The 26993-nt window shown below is 36.1% G+C and overlaps 1 protein-coding gene across 1 annotated transcript in view; it reads left to right on the top strand.

The window, feature by feature from the left end:
• LOC150104032 (hemicentin-1-like) overlaps nt 1-26993 on the top strand; it is a 792930-nt gene that overhangs the window by 197345 nt on the left and 568592 nt on the right. The window contains exon 12 of the mRNA XM_090396385.1: nt 14605-14739. Coding sequence (XP_090252511.1) covers nt 14605-14739 — 135 coding nt within the window. The remainder of the gene's footprint in view (nt 1-14604; nt 14740-26993) is intronic.

The following is a 26993-nucleotide window of genomic DNA, read 5'->3' as shown; positions in this document are numbered from 1 at the left end:
TTATCTCTTATACTAATCTCTTGCCATCTCAATCTGGGTGCCCTGATACTGGGTCCACTCCTTCACACCTCTAAAGTCCTTTTGGATGCTAGGGCTATGAAAAGTCTCTCTACAGATAGGAGAGGATGAAGCTGCAAGTTTTCCTATTCTAGATAAACAGAGCCGTGGAATCAACCATCTTAGTTATGGGATCCTGAGCTCTCTGTCTTTCACCCGAGCATGGAAATACACTATTGGGACATCTATCGGTAATCGGAACCATTATCTAATGGCAGTGCAAACAGCCCTATCCATTCTGGACAGTACCGAGACATACAACCTACCTAGAACCAACTTGTGGTAAAATCAAGTAGGAGATAATAGGACAGAATAAAGAGCATTTGCTGGGGCTTAAGAAGAGGTTGCCTCAAAATGGTAAGCCCAGACTCTAAGGCAGAGGAGGGACAGAAGACCTCCCGTTTGGAGTTAACATAACACCAAGCTATCTCCACTCCTCTAAGATGGTCAAAGCACGCAATGGTCTCGCGTGCTGGGAATACTCTTCACTCTCGACCTTAAGCTTTTTGTCATGCCCTGAAGGGACAAGTGCTAATGAACAGGACTTCTCAACATTAATATTCAGGCCTCTAATATGAAAGAAGTCAACTGCCCAGTCAATGAGTTCCTGCAGCCTATCTTTGTGAAGGCTACGAGAATAAGGTCATCAGCAAAGGCCATGGCATTGAAAAAAAGAAACACTGAGAGAGAGAGAGAGAGAGTAACCAATATGGTTAGGAGGAGAGCGAAGAACTCATCTATGATGCAGTTGAAGAATAAAGGAGATAGAGGGGTTGCCCTTATAAACACCCCGCACTGCAGGTATTGTGGTCACATGGACCCTTGTTGTGATATAGACTGAGCCACCTATCTCCCTAACACAGGTAAGAAAAGGTTCTGGATATCTGGCAACAGATAGCACTCTAGGGATATCAGGAAGGGAGATGCTATCATAGGCCTTTTCGAGGTCCAGGGATGCCATGTATAGAGGCTTAAGGTGGTGTCTGGAATCTGAAAGAAGAGAGGGAAAGGAGGCAGATGTTCTCAGCAGCACAGCCATCCAAAGGGATAAAGGCTCTCTACCAGAGTAGTTGTGCTATGTATATTGCTGTAGTCATCTGACCATTATCTTATGGAAAAGTCTAAAAATCTAAAAAACTGCTGACCATGCTAACTAGCTAATCCAGCAAGCAACAGACTATAGTGAATGTGATTTATTGTTGTTTAAGAGATATTTGTGCCATGAGAGGTTTCTTGAATTAACATGAAATAAACTCAGGAAATGGAACTCCTTGTTAGATGAAGTTGTGAGCCTTGATGGAGACATCATAGAAAAACTTATAAGTTATTTTGATAGAACCCCCCCCCCTGTTTTATGGTTTACCCAAGATACATAAGACATTCCTCTTTGTCCAGTTGTGGACTGTATAGATTCATCTACTTATTGAATAGCCAAATTTTTTAGCACACCCTGTTATTAAAAACTCAGATTAGCAACTCATGCTCCTTTATTAAAAATTCTTCCGACTTTCTAGATAAAGTAAAAAATGTTTCCCTACAACTCACTAATATGATGTTTAGCTTTGATATAGAATCTTTCGTCCCAAATATTCTTGAGGATACAGTACATCTACTTTCACAAGCATTTCCACAGGATATATTAAAACTATTCAACTTTGTTATGCACTTTTGATATTTATTATTATTATTATTATTATTACATAACACCTCCAGGGCACCTACTCTACAACTCTCCACCAACTAAAACTAACCCAACTACTATACCAATGCCATCTACTACCTATCCCTCACTACTGCTATTATTTCCACAGACAATCACAGTCATCCATGCCCATGGTGGGATTCGAACCCACAACCTTTTGGCTGGAGAGTGAATACACTAACCACTCAGTCAACCTGGCTGGCGTATTTGCCAGAATAAAGTTTACGATCAAGTTGAAGGAACTGCAATGGGAAGTCTGCTCTCCCCCACACTTGCTAACTTTCATTTAGAACATTTAGAAGACATCCTTTTCTCATCCATACACCCTCAGCCTTCATTTTGGGTTTGTCATATAGATGATGCTTTTGCTGTTTGGCCCCCGTAATGAAGACACAGTGCCTACTTTTTTTAATCAAAAATAAACAATCCACATCCACATATTAAATTGATTATGGAAATAGAAGAAACCAACAAATTGTCCTTTTTTAGATATTCTTCTCCTTTGTACACCATCAGGTGAATTAATTACTTCAGTTTATCAAAAGCCTAATTTCACTGGATGCTACATTCAACAGCATTCAGCTCACTATCTATCACAGAAAATTGGAATTATGAAAACTTTATTGCAATGTGCTCATACTATTTGTTCTACACCTCAGTTATTACTACAGGAACGCTTAAACATCAAATAATATATGAGACACAATGGCCTCTCAAAAAGAACTATCCAACAGCTTGTTCATTCCTGTAATCCTATCTCAATTAACAAAGAAACAGTACATCAAGTCCCAATTCCTTACATTTCTGGCATCTCAGAATTCTTAAGAAATACAATTTAGTGGCTACTTTTCTTCCTATCAACAAATTATCAGCATGGTTTCCATCTAAAGCTAAATGGTCTCATCTGGCTCTCCCTCGTGTCTATCAATCAAGTTCCTTGTGACTTACTTTGGACAAACTGGATGCTCTGTGGAAAAGAGAATACAGGAACACCAATCTTACATTGGCAAATCTGAAAAATTTGTCTTGGCACAGATTTTTGTGGCCTGTATCTATGAAATAAATACAGGCCACAACATTCTATAGTCTGAAACACGCTTACTTCATTGATCTCAGTATAAACTTGAATGTTTGTTCAAAGAAAGTGCTGAGGCTTTACTTTGCCATCTGAACTTAAATAGGAATGACTGTCTCTCTCTATCTAAGATATGGAAAAGTCTTATTGTAATCACAAATCAATAATTTTATTTTTTTTATATAGAGTTAATGAATTATTAATATTGCAATATTTCCATTGTGTGATGCACAACATCATGCGGCTCTTTACTTTCTTAAATCATCTCTTGTTTGCATTTTATTTTGTAATTAACTGTTGTCATCGCTGAAGACAGCCTGTAATATTCAAGCTGAAATATATGGCCTTAAATAAATAGTATTATTTATCCCTTGTGTTTTTTCATGTTAATTCAAGGAACATGATTTATGGAAATATAACTCTCTTAAAACAGTACAGCTGAACTAAAACTTAATCCCAATCTCATTGCCAACAATGACCAAGCCATATGCAAACTAATTACCCCCCACCTGTCTAAGCATGTTAAGCAATTAAGGGATTGAAAACCATGGGTTTGTCCATTTTACCAGTACAGTCAAAAGAGGTGTCATCAGTGATGTCACCTCAGAATTTTGGCAAGATAAGTACTTAGATTTTCTTTTTTACTTAATTTTGACGCTTTAATTTTATTTTGCTGTTGTTGATGCCAATTCTCCTCTCCTCTAATAAGACAAGATATTCAAGCAAGCATTCATAAGATCAGTTGTAGTGTAGTCAGCAATGAATGTCATCCTTCCATAATCATTCTTTCTTCTACTGGCCACATATCAAAAAAGTTCCTTAGTATTTTTTTTAGCTGCATTAGCTAACTGCTGCTCATGCTGCACTTTTGCTACCATTATCAAGCAATTCACCTTCTTTGCCTGCTCTTTGTACTTCTCATGCAACTGGTTGTTATAGCTACTCATCTTGTGCTTCTTCCTCCAGATTGCATACCTTATCTCTTAATTCATCCATTTTACACCTGCTCTATTTATCCTCTTAACCTTTGGAATACATTCTGATATTGTATCCACCAAATAGTTCTTGAGTAGGGCCCAAGTAGTGTTAATATCCTTTCCATCCAGTTCCTCTTTCCAGTGTATTGCCTCAAGTTATTTCCTGAGCATTTCATAATTACCAGCCTTATAATTCCACATATATCATTTTCTAACAGACACAATCAAAAGACTGGTCATCCTGCAAGTATCACCTCATGGTCACTCTCACCAACTGGTGGAAGATTTGACACCCCATTTATAATAGCATCATCTGATGAGATGATTAAATCTAATACCCTTGATCCTCATCTACCCTCCATTACATACTGCTAAGGTAATTATCCTTCAAAAACTCCAGAAATTCATATTTTTGGCCCCTAGATGCAGTCTCTTGATTCCAGTCTATGTTACCATTAAAGTCACCTGTAATGATCGGTTGTTTCTTGCTAGCCAGACTAAAATGAAATTATAAATGTAATAGAGAAAAGGAAAAGCTGAAAGGTATGTGTCAATGATAATATAACAATAGAAATGCTTAAGACAGCTAAAGAAATTGCTGCTGATAAATTACAAGTGATCTTTAACATTTGTGTGCTGGAAACTTAAAAAAAAAAAAAAAAAATGCACAAACACTGGAAAGAGGTAATTATCAGTATAATTTTAAAGAAAGGAGATCTCACTAGATGTGAAAATTGGAGGGAAATAACTGTCAGTACCTGCACACATTTTCTGTAAAATATTGATCAATGTGATTAAAATGAAATAGAAAAGAAAATTAAGCATGAACAAGTTGGACAATACTTCTGCCTGTTCTTTATAACAGACAGGAGTACTGTTATAAAGGGCCACTCCCCAGACCGGTTTCGACCTTTATTGAGGTCTCGTCAGTGGGAGGCAGACCCAAACGTGGAGATACTAAGGCAGAAACAATAGGAGAGGTCATATTTACCTATACGAGTTGCCAACAGGTGTACCACCTTATTATTTAATTACAACATTTAGAGAAGTGTTGGAAGTTTATTTTGCACTTGGTTAGACTTTAATAACTTTAGTTTAATCCTTTATACAAGTGTAAGCAAACAAAGTTTGCACTTGAAAATATCTTCAGGACTGAGATAAGGTGGTGCAACACCAGGCAACTCTGAGCAAAGGTCCAAGATCTCATCACTCCTTGTCTCAGTATCTTCCATAATGCAAAGCACATCTCCTTGCAGACATGTATACTTTATTATTTTTGTTTGTTTTTCTTTAAAAAAATCTAAATATTATTTCTTCTGCTGCTGAAAGCTATTTCTGAAATAATCTACATCTTAGAAATACTTGGTAATATCCTCTTAGCTGGAGGAAAAGCTGAGGGCTTATTACTCTCAGTGCTATCTATTGAGAAAGAAAAGAGAAAACACTCAAGTCCCACTAAAGTGCCTCAAGCTATAGTGCAGAATACATCAAGAATGTCTTGTTTCCTTTTCGATTGTTGATTACAGATATCCTAACAGAAATACTGACATTTCATTTATGTGCTTATACATTATTTATGCAAAAATAATTTCTTAATTGTAATTTCTTAATTGAAAGCGTGGTGGTGGAGTACTGCTTATGATAAGTGACGACTTATGCCCTCTAAGTGTGGAGGCTTTGGAAAGCTGTGACACTAATGAAAGCATATGGTGTGAGGTGGAGGTGGGCAAGACAAGATACCTAGTGGGGTGTTGCTACAGACCAAGGAGCACAGAGGATGGGGACCACGAGATTTTGAGATAGCTGAGCGTGGCAAGTGCAAGAAGAATGATTGTTATGGGAGATTTTAACTACAGCAGTATAAATTGGGGAGAGGAAGATGCATGTAGCAATAACGGAACGGAATTTCTAGAATTCTTGAGGGACAAATATCTTAGGCAACATGTAACAGAGGGAACAAGAGGTTCAAGAGTTTTGGATTTGTTTATAGCATCCGCAGAGTTGATAATAACTGAGATGACATCTCTCCCACCAGTTGGAGAGAGTGACCATATAGTTTTGACTTGGAAAATGAATAGACATGCAGGAGTATCAAAGAGACGGGAACGTATGTGGAATTATAAAGCAAGTGATTATAATAGTCTTAGACATCAACTTGGTGAAGTTTCATGGAGGGAGGAATTGGAAGGCCGGGATATCATTAGTGCTTGGGAAATTGTGAAGGAATATTTGTTAACAGCAATGGTAAGTTGTATTCCACGAGTGAAGAAGATGACACAATTCAAAGTATAGTGGATGACAAACAATATTAAACAGGAACTGCATGTGAAAAAGAGGCTATGGAAGAGATATATGGAGACAGGTGAAGAGAAGATGCATGAAGAATATAAGAAACAGGCCAGGAGATTGACTAGTATGGTAAGGAAGGCAAAACTGGAATGTGAGAAGAGATTGGCTCTTAGATCCAAGGAAAATCCTAGGAAATTTTTTAGCTATGTGGCCAGTAGGAGAAGAAATGACTGTGGAAGAATGACATTGTGGGATAAAAATGGGAATAGAGTGACTGATGCAGAGCACATAGTGTAATTGTTCAATGAACACTTTATTGGAGTATTTCATCCTAGAGGAGTCAGTTTTAATGCTAGAGAGATAGGGCTGGTTCGAGGTTTAGAGGTGCAGGAGGAGATTGTGTTTCAGATACCGAGTACTCTGGATGTCAGTAAAGCTGTGGGACTGGATGGTATTTCACCACGAGTTTTGAGAGAATGTGCTAGGGAACTGACAGTGCCTTTGACCTGTCTTTTCAATGAAAGTCTGGCTTCAGGGAAGGTGCCCATGGAATGGAAGGAAGGTAAGATAGTGCCATTGCATATGGGCGGTAGCAGACTAGAAGTGTCTAATTATAGGCCAGTTTGTGAGTCATCAGTAGTTAGTAAGATCTTGGAGAAAGTAGTGAAGGACCATATACTGCATTGGGCAGATGAGGATAATGTTATCTGTGAGAGTCAAATGGATTTGTGAAAGGGGTGCTCTTGTTTTAGCAATATGCTAGCCTTTTATGATAAAGTTACAAGAGCATCAGATGAGGGAAGTGCATACACTGCCATTTTCCTAGACTTAGCAGAGGCATTTGATAGGGTGCACATGATAAGCTGATATTCAAGTTGCAGCATATTGGTCTGGATGTCAGATTTGTCAACTGGATTCAGTATTGGTTGTCCGATAAGTATCAGAGAGTTGTGTATGGTGGAGTAGTATCAAAGAGGCAGAAGGTTACAAGTGGTGTTCCACAGGGCTCAATGTTGGCACCGATATTGTTTAACCTTTATATCAATGACATTGTCCGTGGATTGCAACGGGGTATTCAGTTGTTTGCGTATGATGTGAAGCTGGGAAGGGTTATTAGTAATAGTACAGATGTTGTAGCCCTGCAAGAGGATTTGAATAAGCTAGACATATGGGCAAATGAATTGGGGTATCAGTTTAATGCAGCAAAATGTAAGGTATTGAGGTTTGGGACATATCGATGGGCACTGCATACTCTATGGGAGGAGTTAAACTGGAGGAAGTAGGGGAGACAAGATATCTGGGGTTGATGATTGATAGAGAACTGAAATTTAGGGGACATATTGCAAAGGTAGTGAAGGTAACACAGAGAATTGCTGCAATGATGAGAAGGACACTGACCTGCAGAGATAAAATGGTTATCATTCCGTTGTATAAGACTCTGATCAGACCTCACTAGACTATTGTTCTCAGATCTGCTCCCCAGGATTTTAAAGGGATAAATTAACTATGGAAAGGGTACAAAGGTGGATAAGAAAGATGGTGTCAGGGCTGTACAATGTTGGTTATGAGGATCGGCTGAGAGAGTGTGAATTGCAGAGTTTGGTGGATACAAGAAGGAAAGGCGATATGATAGAGACTTTTAAACTGTTGAGAGGTGGTTACAAGGTTGACACTGGGGAGTTCCTTCGCTTGGTTGAACAGCGGGAAGGAGTCATGACAAGGTGCCATTCCCTGGAAGTTACGAAAGGAAACTGTGAGAAAGAGGGTGAGGAGTGATTTCTTTGCATGGAGGGTGGTTGAACAATGGAATGCATTGCCTGATGGAGTGGTGGGATCGAGAACGGTCCATGCGTTTAAGGAGTGGTATGATAGACTTTGTGTTTCTTATGGGGGACTTCCCTTGATGAGTCTTTTGACTCCATGGAGCCTGAATAATAATAATAATAATAATTTATGATGATCAGTTTCACTTTTATTATCAAAAAATTAGAAATTATTTCATACGATTATCTTGAAAAAGAGGATTTGACTTATTTTCAAAAAAAGGTTCATATGCTTTTCATAATCTTTTTTTTTTTTGGTTGTGGGGGGGGGGTGGATATAGATTTCTTCAATCTGCAAATATTTCAGAGAATTTATTTCATAAATCGTTTGCAAGACAACTGCTTCAAACTTAAATCACTTGGGGAACATACCCATTCATTTTAGTGTAAAATAGTAGCAAAAGTTCAGTTACTCTAGATATCTAATCTAGAAGAAGTTATGTCTGCTGATATTAGAATCTTACGTGAATAATTTTTTCTGACTTGATTTCTCTATTCGTTTTAATGTATTTTAACCAATTTCCAAATTTTTTCCTTCCTGCAGACTCCATGTTATATGCAGTGATTTCTTCTTTGTACTACAAGAAAAAAAAATCGGATAACAGAAGAAAAATATGTAGTATTTTCTTTTCCGCTGGCTGAATTTACAATGTTCATTCTTTGTGTTTTGAAGAGAAAGTGCAAATGACTTTTTTCTTACTATTTTTGCGATTATAACATCTGATATAATTATAAGAGTGACATTTTACCATTTTTCTTCCACACGAGAAACAGAAATAAGGTAGTAATAATATTGTTGATTCTGTCAAACTTCATTGTAGTAGAAATTTTTATTACAAAACTTTGTAATATATATATAAATATATATCTCCGAAACAAGAAATTTGGAACCCATATCGCATCAATGTTGTGTGTTAGCAAGGTGAAAATGTTCACGTTATTATTTATATATTTTATTTATTAACTGGGGGAGGCTATGTCCAAACCCCCCCCCCCCGTATTCTGGACTGGTAGGCCGGTTCTCCTTGATTTCTGATGACTCAAACTTTAAGACTCAAAAGGGGAGGGGAGGTTCCTTCCCCCCCCTCCCCGCCACCTATGGAGCCCAACCACATGAGTTCGGACTGGTAGGCTGGTTCTCCTTGAATTCTGATGACTCGAATTTTGAAGACTCGAAATTGGGGGTTACGGCGCCCAGTCCCCAAAGTTCTGGACTGGTAGGCCAGTTCTCTTTCAATTCTGATAACTCGAATTTTAAAGACTCGAAAGGGGGTTCCGATCCCTTGCACCTAGGATAGCCCCTGAGTGTCGAGTTTTCAAAAGGGGGACTCCCCCCCCTGATTTCCAGACTGGGAGGCCAGTTCTCCTTGAATTCTGATGACTCGAAATTGGGGGTTACGGCGCCCCCATCCCCAAAGTTCGGGACTGGTAGGCCGGTTTTCCTTCAATTCTGATAACTTGAATTTTGAAGACTCGAAAGGGGGTTCCGATCCCTTGCGCCTGGGATAGCCCCTGAGTGTCGAGTTTTCAAAAAGGGGAACCCCCCCCCCCGAGTTCCAGACTGGTAGGCTGGTTCTCCTTCAATTCTGATAATTTTGAAGACTCGAAAGGGGGGGGGTCTCACCCCTGTCGCCTAGGGTAGCCCCTGAGTGTCGAGTCTTCAAAAGGGGGACTCTCCCCCCCCCCCAGCACCCAACCCCCCCAGTTCCGGACTGGTAGGCCGGTTCTCCTTGAATTCTGATGACTCGAATTTTGAAGACTCAACACTCAGGGTAGCCCCTGAGTTTCAAAACGTTTCAAAAAACATGACATAAAATGGCTTATCATTTTATATCTATCTATCTATCTATATATATATATATATATATATATATATATATATAGGGTAAATTTTATTTCATTATTTTTTATTGTTTTGGTGAAATACTTTACTTGGAATACTCTTTCCAGTTCAAGAGGAACTGGAAAGAGTGTTTCAGTTCTCTTATATTTTATTCCTTCGAAAATATCATTCTGTATTATAAAAAGAACTTAAAAATTAGCCTTCAAGATGAAAAGAAAACAGTACATTCAGATATCCCTCTATCAATATTTGTAGTCCTGAAAAGGACTGTTTTGATGGCTCTGAAAAGAAACATTTTTTATTTCATTCTGTTCAGAATTTAAAATTCTTGAACAGTGTGGAACACCCTAAAGCAAAGGTAAACACACAAAGCAGTTTTACACTCAGGGAACCAGATTTTTGTTTCCTTTCTGATATTTTTTTATTAGATACATAACATTTGTGTGCAGGTTTTTTTTTATTAGCCGTTGGTGGTAGATTTTCGAGATAATGGTTAGAGTTAGCAGTGTTCAACCTCAGATGTCTGGCAGGAGTGCCTGTTTTTCTGCTTGCTGAATAAGGTGCATGCAGCAATGCTTTCGCAATTTCGATTCTGTATTCTAGATATGTTATGTTAGACAAACATTTTTTCTTGTGCAAGAGGAAACTGTTCCAAATAATAAAATCCAATATATGTCCAAATATTACTTTTTTGTAATATTTTTTATGCTGTTTCGTCATTACAGAGTAGAATGATAGCTGCTGATTGCACCTGTCAACTCCACCTATAGTGTATGCACACACAGCAATGGTTTTTCTTTCTTCAAACTATGCTTCTCCATGGATTCCATTAATGGATTGTGCAGGGAAGACAGCAGAAAAACATTTTTTTGTCTTTCCAACATAGTGCAAAGACTTTCCCTCGCTTATAAGCTCGGATTTCCCCCTTCGCTAGCTTTCTTGAAGCCAGATCTGGAGGCATGTCTCACCTTTTTTGCATTTACAGTACCATAACTATCTGTACGATACTGTAAAAGTAAATCAGTGAGTTCATAGTAATTATCCATTGTAATGCAGTAATCTTTCCCCCAGTGAAGAGTCTAGTAACTGCATTACTGCATGCATCGTCAAGGGGAGATCTGAGTATTTATCATGCTTGATTACAGTTTGCTTTCCTGTATAAGGTTTGAAATCCCAAAGATATCCACTTTCCAATTCACAAAGCATAAAAAATTTTACCCCATACTTCAATTTCTTTTTCGGAATATACTGCTTACATTTCAGTCTACCTTCGAATGGCATAAGGCTTTCATCGATACTCAACTCTCGCTCAGGAATGTAGAGTGATCTACATTTCTGATGGCTTGTCATCAGAAAATCAAATTTTGTTGAGGACTGGGCAAGGATGTGTTGCCTGATCTCATTCCTCATTATTCTAAAAATGCAAACACTTCATGATGAGACTGAATTGTTTTTCAGTCATAACATCACAAAACATTGGCATGTTCAGAATCCAGTCTGTAGACCAATACATTTCGAGAACGGGCTTTTTCACGATATCTTGCACAATCAAGAGTGCTATAAATGTAAGGAGCATGTTGATATCTGTTGGGCTCCAAAGTTTACTGCGAGAATGTGGACTGTACTCAACTTGCTGATGTTGTTGGAAAGCATAAAGGTTAGTCTGTTCCACCATGAAGGAATGAATCCATCTCTAAAAATAGACGGAAAGAGCTAAAATGTTGCTGGAGTCAAAGTCTTCAGTAATTCCTGGCTTACCTATGAAGGGAAACCGTGGACAAGCTGGTGTACGTTCAGTGGTGATCACACATTTTCTGAACGAAGACATATCTAAAGTACAGGCAAAATCGCTATCTTCAGAGCTAGAAAGATTTCTCTCCTCATCGGTAGAACAAGAGCTCCTCGAAAGGCGAAGGCTCCAACTTTTCTGCATTTCACGAAGTTTTCTTTTCTTACCCTAAGTGTCACTGCTACTGTTGCTGCTTGCCATCTCCTAAATGAATTGTGTCTTGGGTATACTTACTAATTCTTCCTTTCTGCCCAGCTCTAAGCTAACAGAGATTGCTAACCCCCACTGAGAAACAGAACAATGGAACATGCAGCACACTAAAGAGCCTCAAGCAATATCTGAATATTTTACAGGCAGAAATTTCTTGTTTGGTTTTCCACTTTCTTTATTCTGATATTGCATTTGAAGGATGACAGTGATTTTAAATATTCATTTTGCCTATTACCGAATATCACATAATTTCCTGATTTATAATAATCAGGAAATAATATGTATATTTTCTGATTTATAATTTGCTAATTTATAATAATCACCACATAGTTTAAGTATCGAAAAATTAAAGTTATGTGGAACAATTACTAGAGAAAAATAACGAATTAAATAAAAACTGTACCTATGTTTCATAACAGTTTTAGGGTGTGTGATAGTGATGGAATTGGGGGGGGGGTAAACTATCAGAGGCGAAATAAAGTTCAATTCTATTGAAAGGAAATGAAATTTGATGCATTTGATATACATATTTTGAATTATAAAAATAAGCAAATGTATCGCTTACTTTAAAAATTTAAGAATAAAATATCTGAATTATGCAGAAAATATCTACATATAAATTTAAATCATTACTGTTAATTTCATTTTGTAATGACCAATTATACAAGAAAACCAAGAAAAGTGAAAGTACAAAGAAAAGTAGATTACTATATAATATAAAGAAAAAATTTAGTGATACAATTAAAGAATTTCATGTTATTCTCTATAAAGCAAAGTTGCTCAAGCGTGTCCTAAAGGAAATCTGTGAAGTATTATTCGATTTCGATGGTTTTGTACAAAAATAAAAATAATATAATCTGGAACGTCGGCAGCAGGTTTTCTTTTCTTTTTTTTAAAGAATATTTCAGATAATTATCGTGAATTAATTTCTTCGAGAACAAAGAAAAACGTTTTGTCTAGTAAGCAATTAGAAAAAAATTAAAAATGAAATTGGTTCTCCAAGGTAAGGCAATATTTAAGTGAAGAAATTATGCAAGATCTTTATTTTGTCCAGACATTAAAATTGTATTGTACAATAAAAAGAGAAAACAAAAATATAAATAATTTCTCTATTTTTAGTCTATCCTATATAACTAAAATCCAGTTACCCAGTGTAGAACATGGAAGTGCGATTCTTGTTATATGGCAACTGAGAGGCAGCTACAAACATGAGATAATCCGATTAACCGTTCTCTTCAGCATGAGGGTTTATCACACCTTCTAATGGACATGACGGTCAAATTGCACTTCTTATCCCAGATTTAGCTGGATGTCTATAGACGTCCTGGCAGTTTGTGTAAAGTCACTTCATGACCGGGTTACTTGTATAAAGAGGCTAACCTCCTGCAAAATTGGTTCTATTCAGTCCTTTTTGAAAATTCAAAAAGGAGTGAAGCAAAGTTTTCTTAGAGCCTTGCTCTCTGCATTGATTTTGGAATCTTTTTTTTTTTTTTTTTTTTTTTTTCAGGAATTAGGCAGTTTTTATGTTGTATGTTGTAGTAGTAGGCACTTGGAGGAATATTGATTCAATAGTCATCAGTATTGGTATTTTGGAAAAATCTAGTAATATTAGTGGAATAACTGGTAATGGTGACAAGATGAAATTAAAATTTATCGAAAGATGGAATCTCATTGGCATTCCCTTAGCACTAACTTCTACAAAAGAACATCTCACTATTCTTGGAATTCCATTCTCATGAGAGAATTCCTATTCTTGGAATTCTCTCATGTTCAATACCACAAGAAATTATCAACTGATCATTGAAACCTTAGAAGACTTGGAAATTGGGTTACTTTCTTTTCTTCTAAAGCAATAGTACTTAAAACCATAATCATACCTTCTAGCTGTATATATAATAAATGTTACAGATATTACAGTAACTGATAAAAAAAAATTATATAGAATTTTTATGAACTTTATTTCTTTAAAGTTACATTTTGTAACTTTAAAGAAATAAAGTTACATTTTGGAGTTGGAGAGCTTCACATCCAAATGTATTTCAGAGGAGGTGTGATAGATGTTATTTATTGTGTGGTTTAAGGGATTATTATTGTTTTTTATGTTGATTACAATAAAATCAGCTAAGGCTATGAGGTCTTGTGTATTATGTTTGTTAACTGTGTTCCTCTGAGCAATTTGCATGTTTTGGGGAGAAGAAAAAAAACCCATTTCCTTGCAGTAAAAACTCTGCCACTTTGCATGAGACTGACTAACTCCACTTCAGATGAATAGCCTTCATAAAGGTTCTTTGCATCCTGGATGGGATTCGAATTCACCTTTTTCCACCTAAAAGGTGTCATTCATACTGACTGAGTTAGGGGAACATCCCTTGCTGAATCCTCTGTATATGTTATTATGCTCATGTAATATATATAATGTAGGAAGAAGTAATAATCAATAAACACTTATTTTTGCACCAGACACAATTTATGCTAATTTTTCAGTATATGAAGCAGGACTTTTTGGTAATTTATTATTGTGAATGAGCTACTAGAGTCAACTCTCTGCCATGGTAGGAGTTGACTCTAGTAATAAGTAATAATTCAAGATACAAGTAACTTAAAACAGAAACACCCAACTGCATTAAATGAAATATGATCTTAATTTGTTAACTACATTATAGGTTAAGTAATAGTACATGTTACATGAAATATTCCTCTGTTAGTATTTTGTCTGTTTTTAAAACAAAAATATATTTAGTATCAAATATGTTTATATTTTTTGTAAAATAAATATTATAGTGATATAAATGTAGAAAATTTTTATTGTAATGAATCTGATTATATACATTAATGAAAGGTCAGCCTTTGTCAACAAATGGCCACAGTGCATTGCTAATTGAGAAAGCCAGAAAAGAAGATCAAGGAGCTTATACATGTTTTGCAAAGAATTCTGCAGGACATGTTAAAACAGTTGCAGAAGTCAGGGTTAGAGGTAAGATTTTGACATTAAATGACTTTCTCTCATCAACCATAGATTGATAGTTACTAGTTATAATCACTTTAAATTTGTTATTCTAATAATGAGAGTACAGGAGAAAAGTGAATCTAGGATGAGAGATCAACTATGATAGGACAGAGTGAAAAACATGGGGCAAGGGGGAGTGAGCACATGAAAGGATTCAGGACCTTTCATGATTCAGAAGTGCAGACTAAGTTAAACAAAAAGTGTGGTATAATTAGTTCAAATGCTATTGAAGAGAATTTTGTGGATGAATAGCTTCAGACCAAGTGAAATAAATTATAGCTGACTAAGTAAGAAATTATAGTGTTGACAAAATAAGGGAAAGTCATTGAGGTCTTGAATCGATAACTGATGATGCAGTACAAGAGATTAGGTAATACAGGCCTAGTTACTTTGGCTCTTTGAATAGACCATTAACATTAATACAATGGAAGGGGAGGGGATCGGGGAGAGAAGTATCAGAAATGTCAGTTTTTGATATTAAGCCATTTTTTCCAAGAATAATTACAAGAATTAGCTGGCCTGGTTGGCCAAGTGGATAGCGTGTCTGCTCTCCAGCTAAAAAGGCTGCGGGTTCAAATTCTGCCATGAGCATGGATGTTTGTGATTGTCTGTGGAAATACCAGTGATGGTTGGCAGTAGATGCCATTGGTGTAGTTGCGGTGATTGAACAGTGGAGACGGAGTTGTAGAGTGGATGCCCTTCCTCGATGAGTCCTTGGACTCCCTGGAGGTGTCAAATAATAATAATTTGCACATGTGAAACTTGATTAAATCAGTATGAGAAATAGAAATGAAAGATATGAAGAAAGATTGCAAAAAAAAAAGATAGCACATCGTACAGATTGAGATAAACAGTACAGAATATTTAATATGATGTTGTTATATGCTTGGGATATAAAGAACAATGGCAACCAGATGTTCAGGTAAATTTGTTGAGTAAATAAAAGGAGAGTTATCTGGATGATTCAATTATGGGAATATTGAAAGGAGGAGATAGTGTATGAGAGGAAAAAAAATCTTTGTCTTAAATAGGAATGCTATGCATAATAGATTACTGAGATATAGTGGAAATTTGTTGTCCGATAAACACTAAGTTATTTATGGTGGAGGATTATCTCAGAAATACAGGGGACCTAGGGATGCCACAAGGATGTTTCTTAAGATATTGCTTAAACTTATTTGTTAATGACATTGACATTTCATGTAACACATCCAACTCTTTGCTATTGGTGAAAAGATGGGGAGAGTTATAAGAGGTGATGTTAATGTCAAGTCCCTTTAAAAACTTTTAAATAGGATAGTAGACACTTAATATATACAAAAGTGGGTTGTCAGTTTAATGCTAAATGCAAAGTTTTGCCATCAGCAAAACTTTGTTCAGAGGTATCATGTCAGAGTATGTTACTGGAGGTTTGTACCAGGATGTTGATGATTTCAGGATACAAATTGACAATTGACTGACACCATTAGGTTAGAGATATATTACAGAAGTTATAAGACTCAATAAATTGCTGCTAACTTGTTATGGATAATTAGATGCTGATTATCACTCATGTTTTAAAGGATGAAGCAGACATCTAGGAATAATAATTAACTAATGTTTTTGCAAGTTATTATAGTTACCAAGGCATTTTCGTAGGCACAGGGATATGAGATATATGCATTCATGCTAACATAGCAACAAGAAGGCAAATCTAGACAGTTAAAAATGGCATGACTCTATCAACTTAAGTGGTGTCCTCTATAGTGGACAGCGGTTATATCTTTTTCCTTTCTTTTTTTTTTTTTATAATAATCTTCTCCATAAGAGGATTATTATAAAAAAGAAGAAACTTGTTAACATTGGATTTAAAGACTTGTTGACTGTACTCTTTCAGAAATATACTTTTTATAAATATATTATAAGAGGGAAGGACTCTTCAAAACACAGAAACAGAACAAGAGAAATTTGTTGCATAAATTTGGAGCTGAATTGTGAAGGCATGTTGGATAGCTGATGCATGTACTTTAGCAGATTTAGAATATAATACGGGAATTATCAGTGACATTTCTGATGAACAGTGTTGCAGAAATATTTGTAGAAAATACAAACAATAGAAACTGAATGTCTATTTGGAAGACAGGAGAGTGAATTGGTGAATGGTGGTAAGTTATTAATTATCCTAATTGCTCATTTCTTTTCTCAAGTATTTTTAGAGCTATTAGGTGTTTCTGTACTTAGCCAAATGTTTTTTGAGCTCTTAGGTATTTTATTATTATTATTATTATTATTACCCCAAGACCTCATGGAGTCAAAGACTCATCTGGGAGGTCCTTTTATTACACACGTAGCTCATCATACCATGTCTTGAACACATTCAAACTCCTTGCAGACACCACACTCTCACGGAAGGCATTCCAATCATTCACAACTCTGCACAAAAAACCTGCCTCTCACTCCCCTACTCACATCTTTATACAGTTTCCAGGGATGACCTCTGGTTTTCCCCTGATCTCCCACTATTTTTTGTAGAACCTCTCCAGCATTGATCCTATAACAACCCCTTAATAACTTGTAGGTCTCTATCATATCTTCTCAATCTTTCCTCATACTTGACTTTCCAGAGGTCAGAAACTACCTTAGTCAATCACCTTTGGACCCTTTCAAACATCTTTTCATCCTTCTGAAAACCAGGTGACCAAATCTGGGCACAATAGTCCATGTGTGGCCTAATCAAAGCCTTATACAATGGAACAAGAATCTCCCTACTTCTACACGTCACTATCCTCTGCATCATTCCCAGAAGCCTTTGTGTTTCCTTAAATTTCAGATCCTTATCCACTATCAACCCTAGATCTCTTATTTCTTCCACTCCAACAATATATCCTCACCAAGCATAAATTCTGCATCCCATCTTTGTTTTCCAATTTTTAAAACCTTACATTTTGCAACATTGAACTCACATTCCCATCACCGTGCTCAGTCACTCAATTTATTCAAGTCTTCTTGTAAGGCCACAACATCTTCTCTACTCTTCTTGGTTCATCCCAACTTTGCATCATCTGCAAACAACTGAATATCTCCATCCAAATCTTCACCAATATCATTAATATACAAGTTAAATAGCAATGGCCCAAAACAGATGACAAAAGGATGACATTGATTGGAGGAAATGGTATAAAGACAGCTGTTGCAGAATGTGTGGTGGAGATACTTAATGAGCAGTTCATAAAGATCTTTCAATCTTGTGAATGTGACTTCATGGAGAGATTAAGAGCAGTTGATGATGGGGAGGAGAGACTGACTGTAAGTGAGCAAGAGGTGTTTGGGGAGTTGAGTAAACTAGATGTAAATAAGGCTGTGGGACTTGATAATATATCACCGCGTATTCTGAAGGAATGTGCCAGAGAGTTGACACCTGCCTTGACATATTTTTTTAATACGAGTCTTGCACTTGGTCAAGTCCCTAAAGAGTGGAAGGAGGGCAAGATTGTGCCACTTCATAAAGGAGGTGATCGAACTCAAGCATCAAACTATAGGCCTATCTGTGTGTCGGGTGTTGTGGTTAAGTTGTTGGAGAAGCTTGTGAGAACTAGAATCCAGAGTTCGGTTGACAACAATGGTATAATCTTTGATGGACAGCATGGATTTGCTAAAGGGAGGTCGTGTTTTAGTAATCTACTTACTTATTACAATAAAGTGACTGCTTCCTTGGACAGAGGAGAAGGATACACAGTAATATACTTGGATTTCGCAAAAGCTTTTGATAGAGTGCCTCATGATAAGTTGACAGTCAAACTAGAGCAGATGGGGTTGGATATTAGATTAGTGCATTGGATTGGAGATTGGCTATCTGATAGGTATCAACAAGTTGTGTATGGGGGTGCAATATCCAGGAAAAGGAAAGTCACTAGTGGAGTGCCTCAGGGATCTGTTTTAGGGCCATTACTATTTAACTTGTATATTAATGATATTGGCGAAGATTTGGATGGAGATATTCAGTTGTTTGCAGATGATGCAAAGTTGGGACGAACCATAAAGAGTAGTGAAGATGTTGTGGCCTTGCAAGAAGACTTGAATAAATTGATTGATTGGGCAAGCAAATGGGGATGTGAGTTCAATGTTGCAAAATGTAAGGTTTTAAAATTTGGAAAACAAAGATGGGATGCAGAATTTATGCTTGGTAAGAATATATTGTTGGAAGTAGAGGAAATAAGAGATCTGGGAGTGATAGTGGATAAGGATCTAAAATTTAGGGGTCACATCGCCAAAATTGTGAAGACAACACAAAGACTTCTGGGAATGATGAGGAGGACACTGACGTGTAGAAGTAGGGAGATTCTTGTTCCATTGTATAAGGCTTTGATTAGGCCACATATGGACTATTGTGCCCAGATTTGGTCACCTGGTTTTCAGAAGGATGAAGAGATGTTGGAAAGGGTCCAAAGGCGACTGACTAAGGTAGTTTCTGACCTCTGGAATGTCGAGTATGAGGAAAGATTGAAAAGATGTAATTTGCAGAGACTAGTGGAGAGAAGGAAGAGGGGAGATATGATAGAGACCTACAAGTTGGTAAGGGGTTGCTATAGGATCAATGGTGGAGAAGTTCTACAGCGAATAGTGGGAGATCAGGGGAGAACCAGAGGTCATCCCTGGAAACTGTATAAAGAGGGTGTGAGTAGGGGAGTGAGAGGCAGGTTTTTTTCGTGCAGAGTTGTGAATGATTGGAATGCCTTGCCTGAGAGTGTGGTGTCTGCAAGGAGTTTGAATGTGTTTAAGACCCGGTATGATGAGATGTGTGTGAGATAAAAGGACCTCCTAGATGAGTCTTTGACTCCATGAGGTCTTGTTTAATAATAATAATAATAATAATAATAATAACAGACCCCCCCCCGAGGCACTCCACTAGTGACTTTCCTTTTTCCTGGATATCGCACCCCCCCCCATACACAACTTGTTGATACCTATCAGATAGCCAGTCTCCAATCCAATGCACTAATCTAATATCCAACCCCTATTGGCTCTAGTTTGACTGTCAACTTATCATGAGGTACTCTATCAAAAGCTTTTGCGAAATCCAAGTATATTACTGTGTATCCTTCTCCTCTGTCCAAGGAAGCAGTCACTTTATTGTAATAAGTAAGTAGATTACTAAAACATGACCTCTCTTTAGCAAATCCATACTGTCCATCAAAGATTATACCATTGTTATCAACCCAACTCTGGATCCTAGTTCTCACAAGCTTCTCCAACAACTTAACCACAACACCTGACACACAGATAGGCCTATGGTTTGATGCTTGAGTTCAATCACCTCCTTTATGAAGTGGCACAATCTTGCCCTCCTTCCACTCTTTAGGAACGTGACCAAATGCAAGACTCGTATTACAAAAATATGTCAAGGCAGGTGTCAACTCCCTGGCACATTCCTTCAGAATACGCGGATATATTATCAATGTCATTACGCGGATGTTATCAAACGGTGATATATTATCAAGTCCCACTGCCTTATTTATATCTAGTTTACTCAACTCCCCAAACGCCTCTTGCTCACTTACAGTCAGTCTCTCCTCCCCATCATCAACTGCTCTCAATCTCTCCATGAAGTCACATTCACAAGGTTGAAAGATCTTTATGAAAACCTATAAACATGTTTTTATTACATTTACCAGACTCCTCTAGGAATTATTCACTATAACCGGTTAAAGTGATTAATTCTTGTAAATGATTCACTTTAACTGGTAATTATTAATAATAATAACCGGATTTATCACTTTAACTGTAACATATATATAGGTTGAATATAGGCTTGTTATCATGCTGAAGGTGAGATGATTACAAGAAGGACTGATTGCAAACTGATATTGACTAGGTATTAATATTTTAGCACAGGTTATTAGCACAACGGGAAGGACACCATCGGGAATGGATCAGATAACTTGTTTAAGTCTATACTTCAGCAAGGATTTGTTTGATTTCTTTCTCACAAATGATAAGAAGTGACAAGGAATGAGCAGTGTTTGGTAACATGAGAGGTAATTTGCTGTGATGATCAATGCAAGCTATAGGAGCAGAATGATGTCAGGATAGCAATTCAAATGCACTAGTTTTCATTCAGATCTGCCTGGCTGAGAGGATTAGCATATTTACTCTCCAATGACAAGGTTCTGGATTCAAATCTCCTCCACTAGTATGAATGTTTTGGAATGTCTTTAGGTAGTATCACAGGATGATGCTGTGAAGATATCTGAAGACACCATTATCTTCTACAGGAAGGTGTGGAGGAGACTCATTATAAACAGTGACCCCCACTTAAGTGGGAGAAGCTGCAGAAGAAGAAGATATTATATGATGAAATTTATATTACATCTGTTAAATTGCAATTTAAAATTAATAGATGTTGAAGCTTTTTCCAGAATATCAATGGCAGAACTACAAATGGAATGTCTGGAAATTCAGAATAAAAGCATTTGGGTACAAAAACTTCAGGAAATGGTGGCACAAATTGAAGAAAATGAGGAAACTATGGAAGAAACACCACAGGAAATTATATTTAAATGTTGGAATACTTTCCCAACTAATTATTCAAATACCAGGCGACTTACTTTTGGGGTTTTGACTATTTTCAGTTCAACATACAACTGCAAACAATTTTTCTCTTCAATGAATTACATTAAAAATAAGTATAGGAACAAATTGACTGATGAAAGTTTGAAAGCCAAATTACTATGAAAGTGCACGACATACAATCCAGATTTAAGTAAATTGGCTGAGAAGATGCAAAATCAAAAGTTTCATTAGTGAATTTGTTGGAGATATTCATGGATGGAGATATTCATGGATGGAGATATTCAGTTGTTTGCAGATGATGCAAAGTTGGGACGAACCATAAAGAGTAGTGAAGATGTTGTGGCCTTGCAAGAAGACTTGAATAAATTGATTGATTGGGCAAGTAAATGGGGATGTGAGTTCAATGTTGCAAAATGTAAGGTTTTAAAATTTGGAAAACAAAGATGGGATGCAGAATTTATGCTTGGTAAGAATATATTGTTGGAAGTAGAGGAAATAAGAGATCTGGGAGTGATAGTGGATAAGGATCTAAAATTTAGGGGTCACATCGCCAAAATTGTGAAGACAACACAAAGACTTCTGGGAATGATGAGGAGGACACTGACGTGTAGAAGTAGGGAGATTCTTGTTCCATTGTATAAGGCTTTGATTAGGCCACACATGGACTATTGTGCCCAGATTTGGTCACCTGGTTTTCAGAAGGATGAAGAGATGTTGGAAAGGGTCCAAAGGCGACTGACTAAGGTAGTTTCTGACCTCTGGAATGTCGAGTATGAGGAAAGATTGAAAAGATGTAATTTGCAGAGACTAGTGGAGAGAAGGAAGAGGGGAGATATGATAGAGACCTACAAGTTGGTAAGGGGTTGCTATAGGATCAATGGTGGAGAAGTTCTACAGCGAATAGTGGGAGATCAGGGGAGAACCAGAGGTCATCCCTGGAAACTGTATAAAGAGGGTGTGAGTAGGGGAGTGAGAGGCAGGTTTTTTTCGTGCAGAGTTGTGAATGATTGGAATGCCTTGCCTGAGAGTGTGGTGTCTGCAAGGAGTTTGAATGTGTTTAAGACCCGGTATGATGAGATGTGTGTGAGATAAAAGGACCTCCTAGATGAGTCTTTGACTCCATGAGGTCTTGTTTAATAATAATAATAATAATAATAATAATAATTTTAAATTAAAACAATCAAATATCTATTAAAATACATAATATTGTATTTTTGTTTGGACTAATTCTTTTTGCAACACAAATTCTGACTTTTTGGCAATATTATACTTACTTAAACATGTTTTGTGATTAACAACTTAATCAAACTTAATGTTGTTTCATTGAATGTATAAAAAATTTATATTTATATGCAATCATAAAAATGGTATTTGATATCTGGAAGTACTGAATTAAAATTAGTACTGAATTAACTGAATTTACCTAAGTTTGAACTAACTGCAACTTTGAGTCACCAGGAAAAATCGAATTGAAGTTGCGGCTCCCAAAATTTTGTTTCAATTAATTTTTTTGGTGGAATGGCTCTTTGGTTCAAAAAGGTTCCCGACCTCTGATCTACACTAATAGTATCTACTGTTATAACCAGTATTTTCACAGACAATTACAAACATCCATGCCCACAGTGGGATTCAAACTCGGAGCCTTTTGGCTGGAGAGTGGATATGCTGACCACTCGGCCAATTAAAATATAACAACCAATTTTATTTAATACAATTGAGGATAAATTTGTATCAAGATTAGAGCATGACATAAATGGACCTCAACTAAAGAGCTATAAAATCATAAAAAATGACTCAAGAAACAAAGGATAATCTACAATTAGAAGTCCCCTCCACAAAAGAATGACCAATCACTACAACAGATTCTAAACAATAATAATCAAGTTGAAATAAAAGAAGTAATAAGTCAAGAAATAAATGAAGAACCAATACAGTTAAATGATCTAAAGAAAATATTGGAAAACTAAAAAATAGAAAAGCTACAGAAGAAGAAGATGGAATAAATTGAGAACTATACAAATACAGCTCTAAACCATTTCAATTACGATTAATTAAATTTCTGAACAGAATATGGGAAGAAGGAAACATCCCATGAGAATGGAAGCAGCAATAATCATAAACATGTTCAAAAAAGGAAACAGAAAGGATTGTGGAAACTACAGAGGCATATCCTTATTAAATACAGGCTATAAAATATATCTAGATATAATTAAAAGTAAATCAACACCATGAGCTGAAGAAATTATTGGAGAAGAACAATGTGGCTTTAGGAAAGGAAGATCTTGCACATATCCCACATTTACACTCAAACAAATTATAGAAAAAATAATAGAATTTAACCTGCCAAGATATATGGCCTTCCTAGATTATGAGAAAGCATATGAGCAAATCAACAGAGCAAAATTATTCAATATACTGTATGAACTGAACCACTTCACCTCAAACCACAAAAGCAACAGCAAATATAATGGAAGAAAGCTATATTAAAATTAAAATTAATAATGAAACAACCAAAAAAATTAAAACCAATAGAGGTTGCATTGAAGGAAGTGAATTATCACCAATACTCTTCAATATATATACAGGTAACCCTCATATAACGTGGATGTTAGGTTCCGCTGAAATGCCGTGTTGTATAAATCGCGTTATACAAGTCTTAGATCACATAGAAAAAGTAGGGTTTGTTCCGAAATCGTTTTTTTTTTAATTATATAAACAACAATGACATATCCAACAAAAAATATATTTTTATTTAATTCAGATAATTCATGTAAGTTAAGAAAACATATAAACTATGAAACAAATACATAGTATAAACTTATAAAAAATTACAAATTGTACTTAAACTTCATTGCACATAATGCATAAATGTTTTAGGCAAAATAAAATAGTGCATATTTTAATCTTTCATAGCACGAGGATTTGAGGATTGGTTAATAAACACAGGTTTTGTCATGTAATCACCTGACACATTACTACAAAACAGTAGAGTAATTCTATCTTTGGAAACTTTGAATCCAGGAGCTGATCTTTCATTTTTTGAAATATAGGTGTTTTTTGCACTTTTTTCCAATATAACCTGGATTCATCTGCAGTGAACACCTGGTCTGCACTATAAATCTTTATAAACTTTGAGAGTTTTTTGTGTAATGAGATTTCCATCCATAGGAATTTTCTTTTGAGGTGCAATCTTCTATCGAAATCATTAGAGATTTCTCCATTTTTCCATTAGAATATCTCGTACACGAGAAACGCACTTTGCACTTATCGTTGACCCAGCAATAAACACTTTCTCGGATTTTATGTTCATTTTGTTCGAATTGTTGATTCATTTAAATTTAAAGTCCCTGCAAAAACTCCTGGCTTTTCTCCATTTTTCAACTGATCAAGATTTTGAATATTTTTCTTCGAGAGAAATTAATTTTGTTTTCAATGTTGGTTTTTTCCTTTTGTTGCGGTTTGTGGCCATTACTACAAAAATAATTTTTTACAGAAAAAAGCAAGCATTACATATTGTATGTAACTCACCAGAAAATAAATTGCTCAGCTTGAGATGAACACACTTATGATTTTTAATGCACTTTCCTGGCAGAAACTAGGACATTTTTCAACAGTAAACGTTTTATACAGTAAACAATTGAGGTACATGCTTGCTAAAGGGTATTTCTCCTAATATAAATTCGCTACTTATAATTACATGTGGGATACAGGCAGACACAAATTTAACGAAGATAAAATTTGATTTTTAAGTCGCCCGGTGAAAAAATATGAAAAGATAAAAAGTTATTATAATTTGTTTTATCGGAACCGTGTTGTATAAGTACCGTGTTCAACAAGGGTTACTACAATTTTAGACCGTGTTATATCAAAACCTCATTGTATAAATACCACGTTATAAGAGGGTTACCTGTATATGGAAAAAATTTCAAGAGAATGGAGGAAAAACAAAATCATAAGGTATTAAAATAGGAAATAAAGAATTAACCAGCCTATTGTATGCTGATGATCAAATTATTTTTGCTGAAAATGAAGACCAATTACAGAAAAATCTACACGCATTGAACAAAACAATAGAACAGTATGACATGAAGATCTCAATAAATAAAATGAAATCAATAGCATTTCAAGGTAAAGAAATTAAAAGATGCAAACTAGTCATCCACAACAAAGTAATAGAACAAGTGAACAAATTTAAGTATCTAGGAAATTACATAAGCCCCAATGGAGAAATCGACATTGCATATAAAAAGCAAAAATTCCTAGCAGTCATTGGAACTTTGAACAGACATTTCAATAAACAGATGTCCAGAACAACCCAAATAAAACTATACAAAATAATAGCCAAACCAATTCTGAAATATGGCAGTGAAACATGGACTTGGGGAGAATGAGATAAAAGATAAGTGGAAGCTACATATGAAGTTCCTAAGACTGCTCGTAGGCTATGAAAGAATAGACAAGATAAGAAACGAAGAAATAAGAAAAGCGTTATCCATAATTATCATAACAGACAACATCACAAACTATAGAAAGAACTGGAAAAACAACATAGAAAGAATGAATGAGGACAAATGGCCAAATATTGCCTGGAAATATAAACCAAAGGGACACTGATCAAGAGGAAGACCCAGGAGGAGATGGGCAGAAGACTTTTTAAACCCTTGAAAACGTTACAGGCAAACAATTGCCTAATACGGGAAGCCAAGAAGAAGAAGAAGACAATTGAGGATAACAATTTCCCAAACTTTTGGAACAGTGAGACAGTCGTTTTGATTAAGATTAGGTCTGTGAAGTAAGGCTTAAGCACTTTTTTATATAAACCTTCATGTATATATAGATATTCAGCAGTTTAGCTTTATTCCATTGGATCCTGTAGTTAGCATTTTTAGTTCATGTTGTTCATGTTCAGGCCAAATTTATGAGGTTTGATGACACGATGTGGTCTTGATGTTCAGAGATACATTTATTTATAGATCTTCCTGTTTGTCCATAGTATGGCAATTTACATGAACATGGTACTTTGTATATAATAATAATATGTCAGGTAGCATCATTGGTGAGAGCTTGTCTTTTGGAGAAGGTAGCAAGTTTGATATTTTTATTATCTAATTTTCGTAGTCTATTAACTTCAATACTAGACAGATGACTGGTGTTTTTGATGTTGTGTATGAAATCTAGATGAGGAATAGGTTTAGGTGAAGTTACAAACTTATCACCTCGTGCTAGTACATTCAGCTCATCTTCAGTTAGAGGACGGCCAGATAAGTTTACAACCCATTTGTCAACAGGTAATGTAGTTATGTTTTTCTTAGATCATTCTAATACATTCCATACACAACATTGAAAAAAAACACCAGTCATCTGTCTAATATTGAAGCTAATAGACTATGTTTTGAAATAGCCAAAATGATCTATGATGCCCAACCATCAGAATTAAAAGCTCTGAATTCCATGAAACGAAATAAAAGCATAGTTATCAGCCAAAGCTGGCAAAGGTAGTACAACTGTAGTCTTAAATGCTAAATCATATGATCGGAAATAAATGAAGAAACCATCAAAAGACCCAAAACATACCTTACAAGACCTTCTAGAATATATGGTTCACCAAAATTACATAAAAGTAACTATCCACTCAGACCCATTGTAGAGTCTATAGGCAGTCCCACATTTAA

This window comes from Typopeltis vanoorti, chromosome 8 (genome assembly GCF_054136105.1).
Source record: "Typopeltis vanoorti isolate ZY-2024b chromosome 8, IOZ_Tvanoo_1.0, whole genome shotgun sequence".
Lineage (NCBI taxonomy): Eukaryota > Metazoa > Arthropoda > Arachnida > Uropygi > Thelyphonidae > Typopeltis > Typopeltis vanoorti.
Note: the sequence above shows the minus strand (reverse complement) of the source record. Positions and strands in the feature narration are given on the sequence as shown.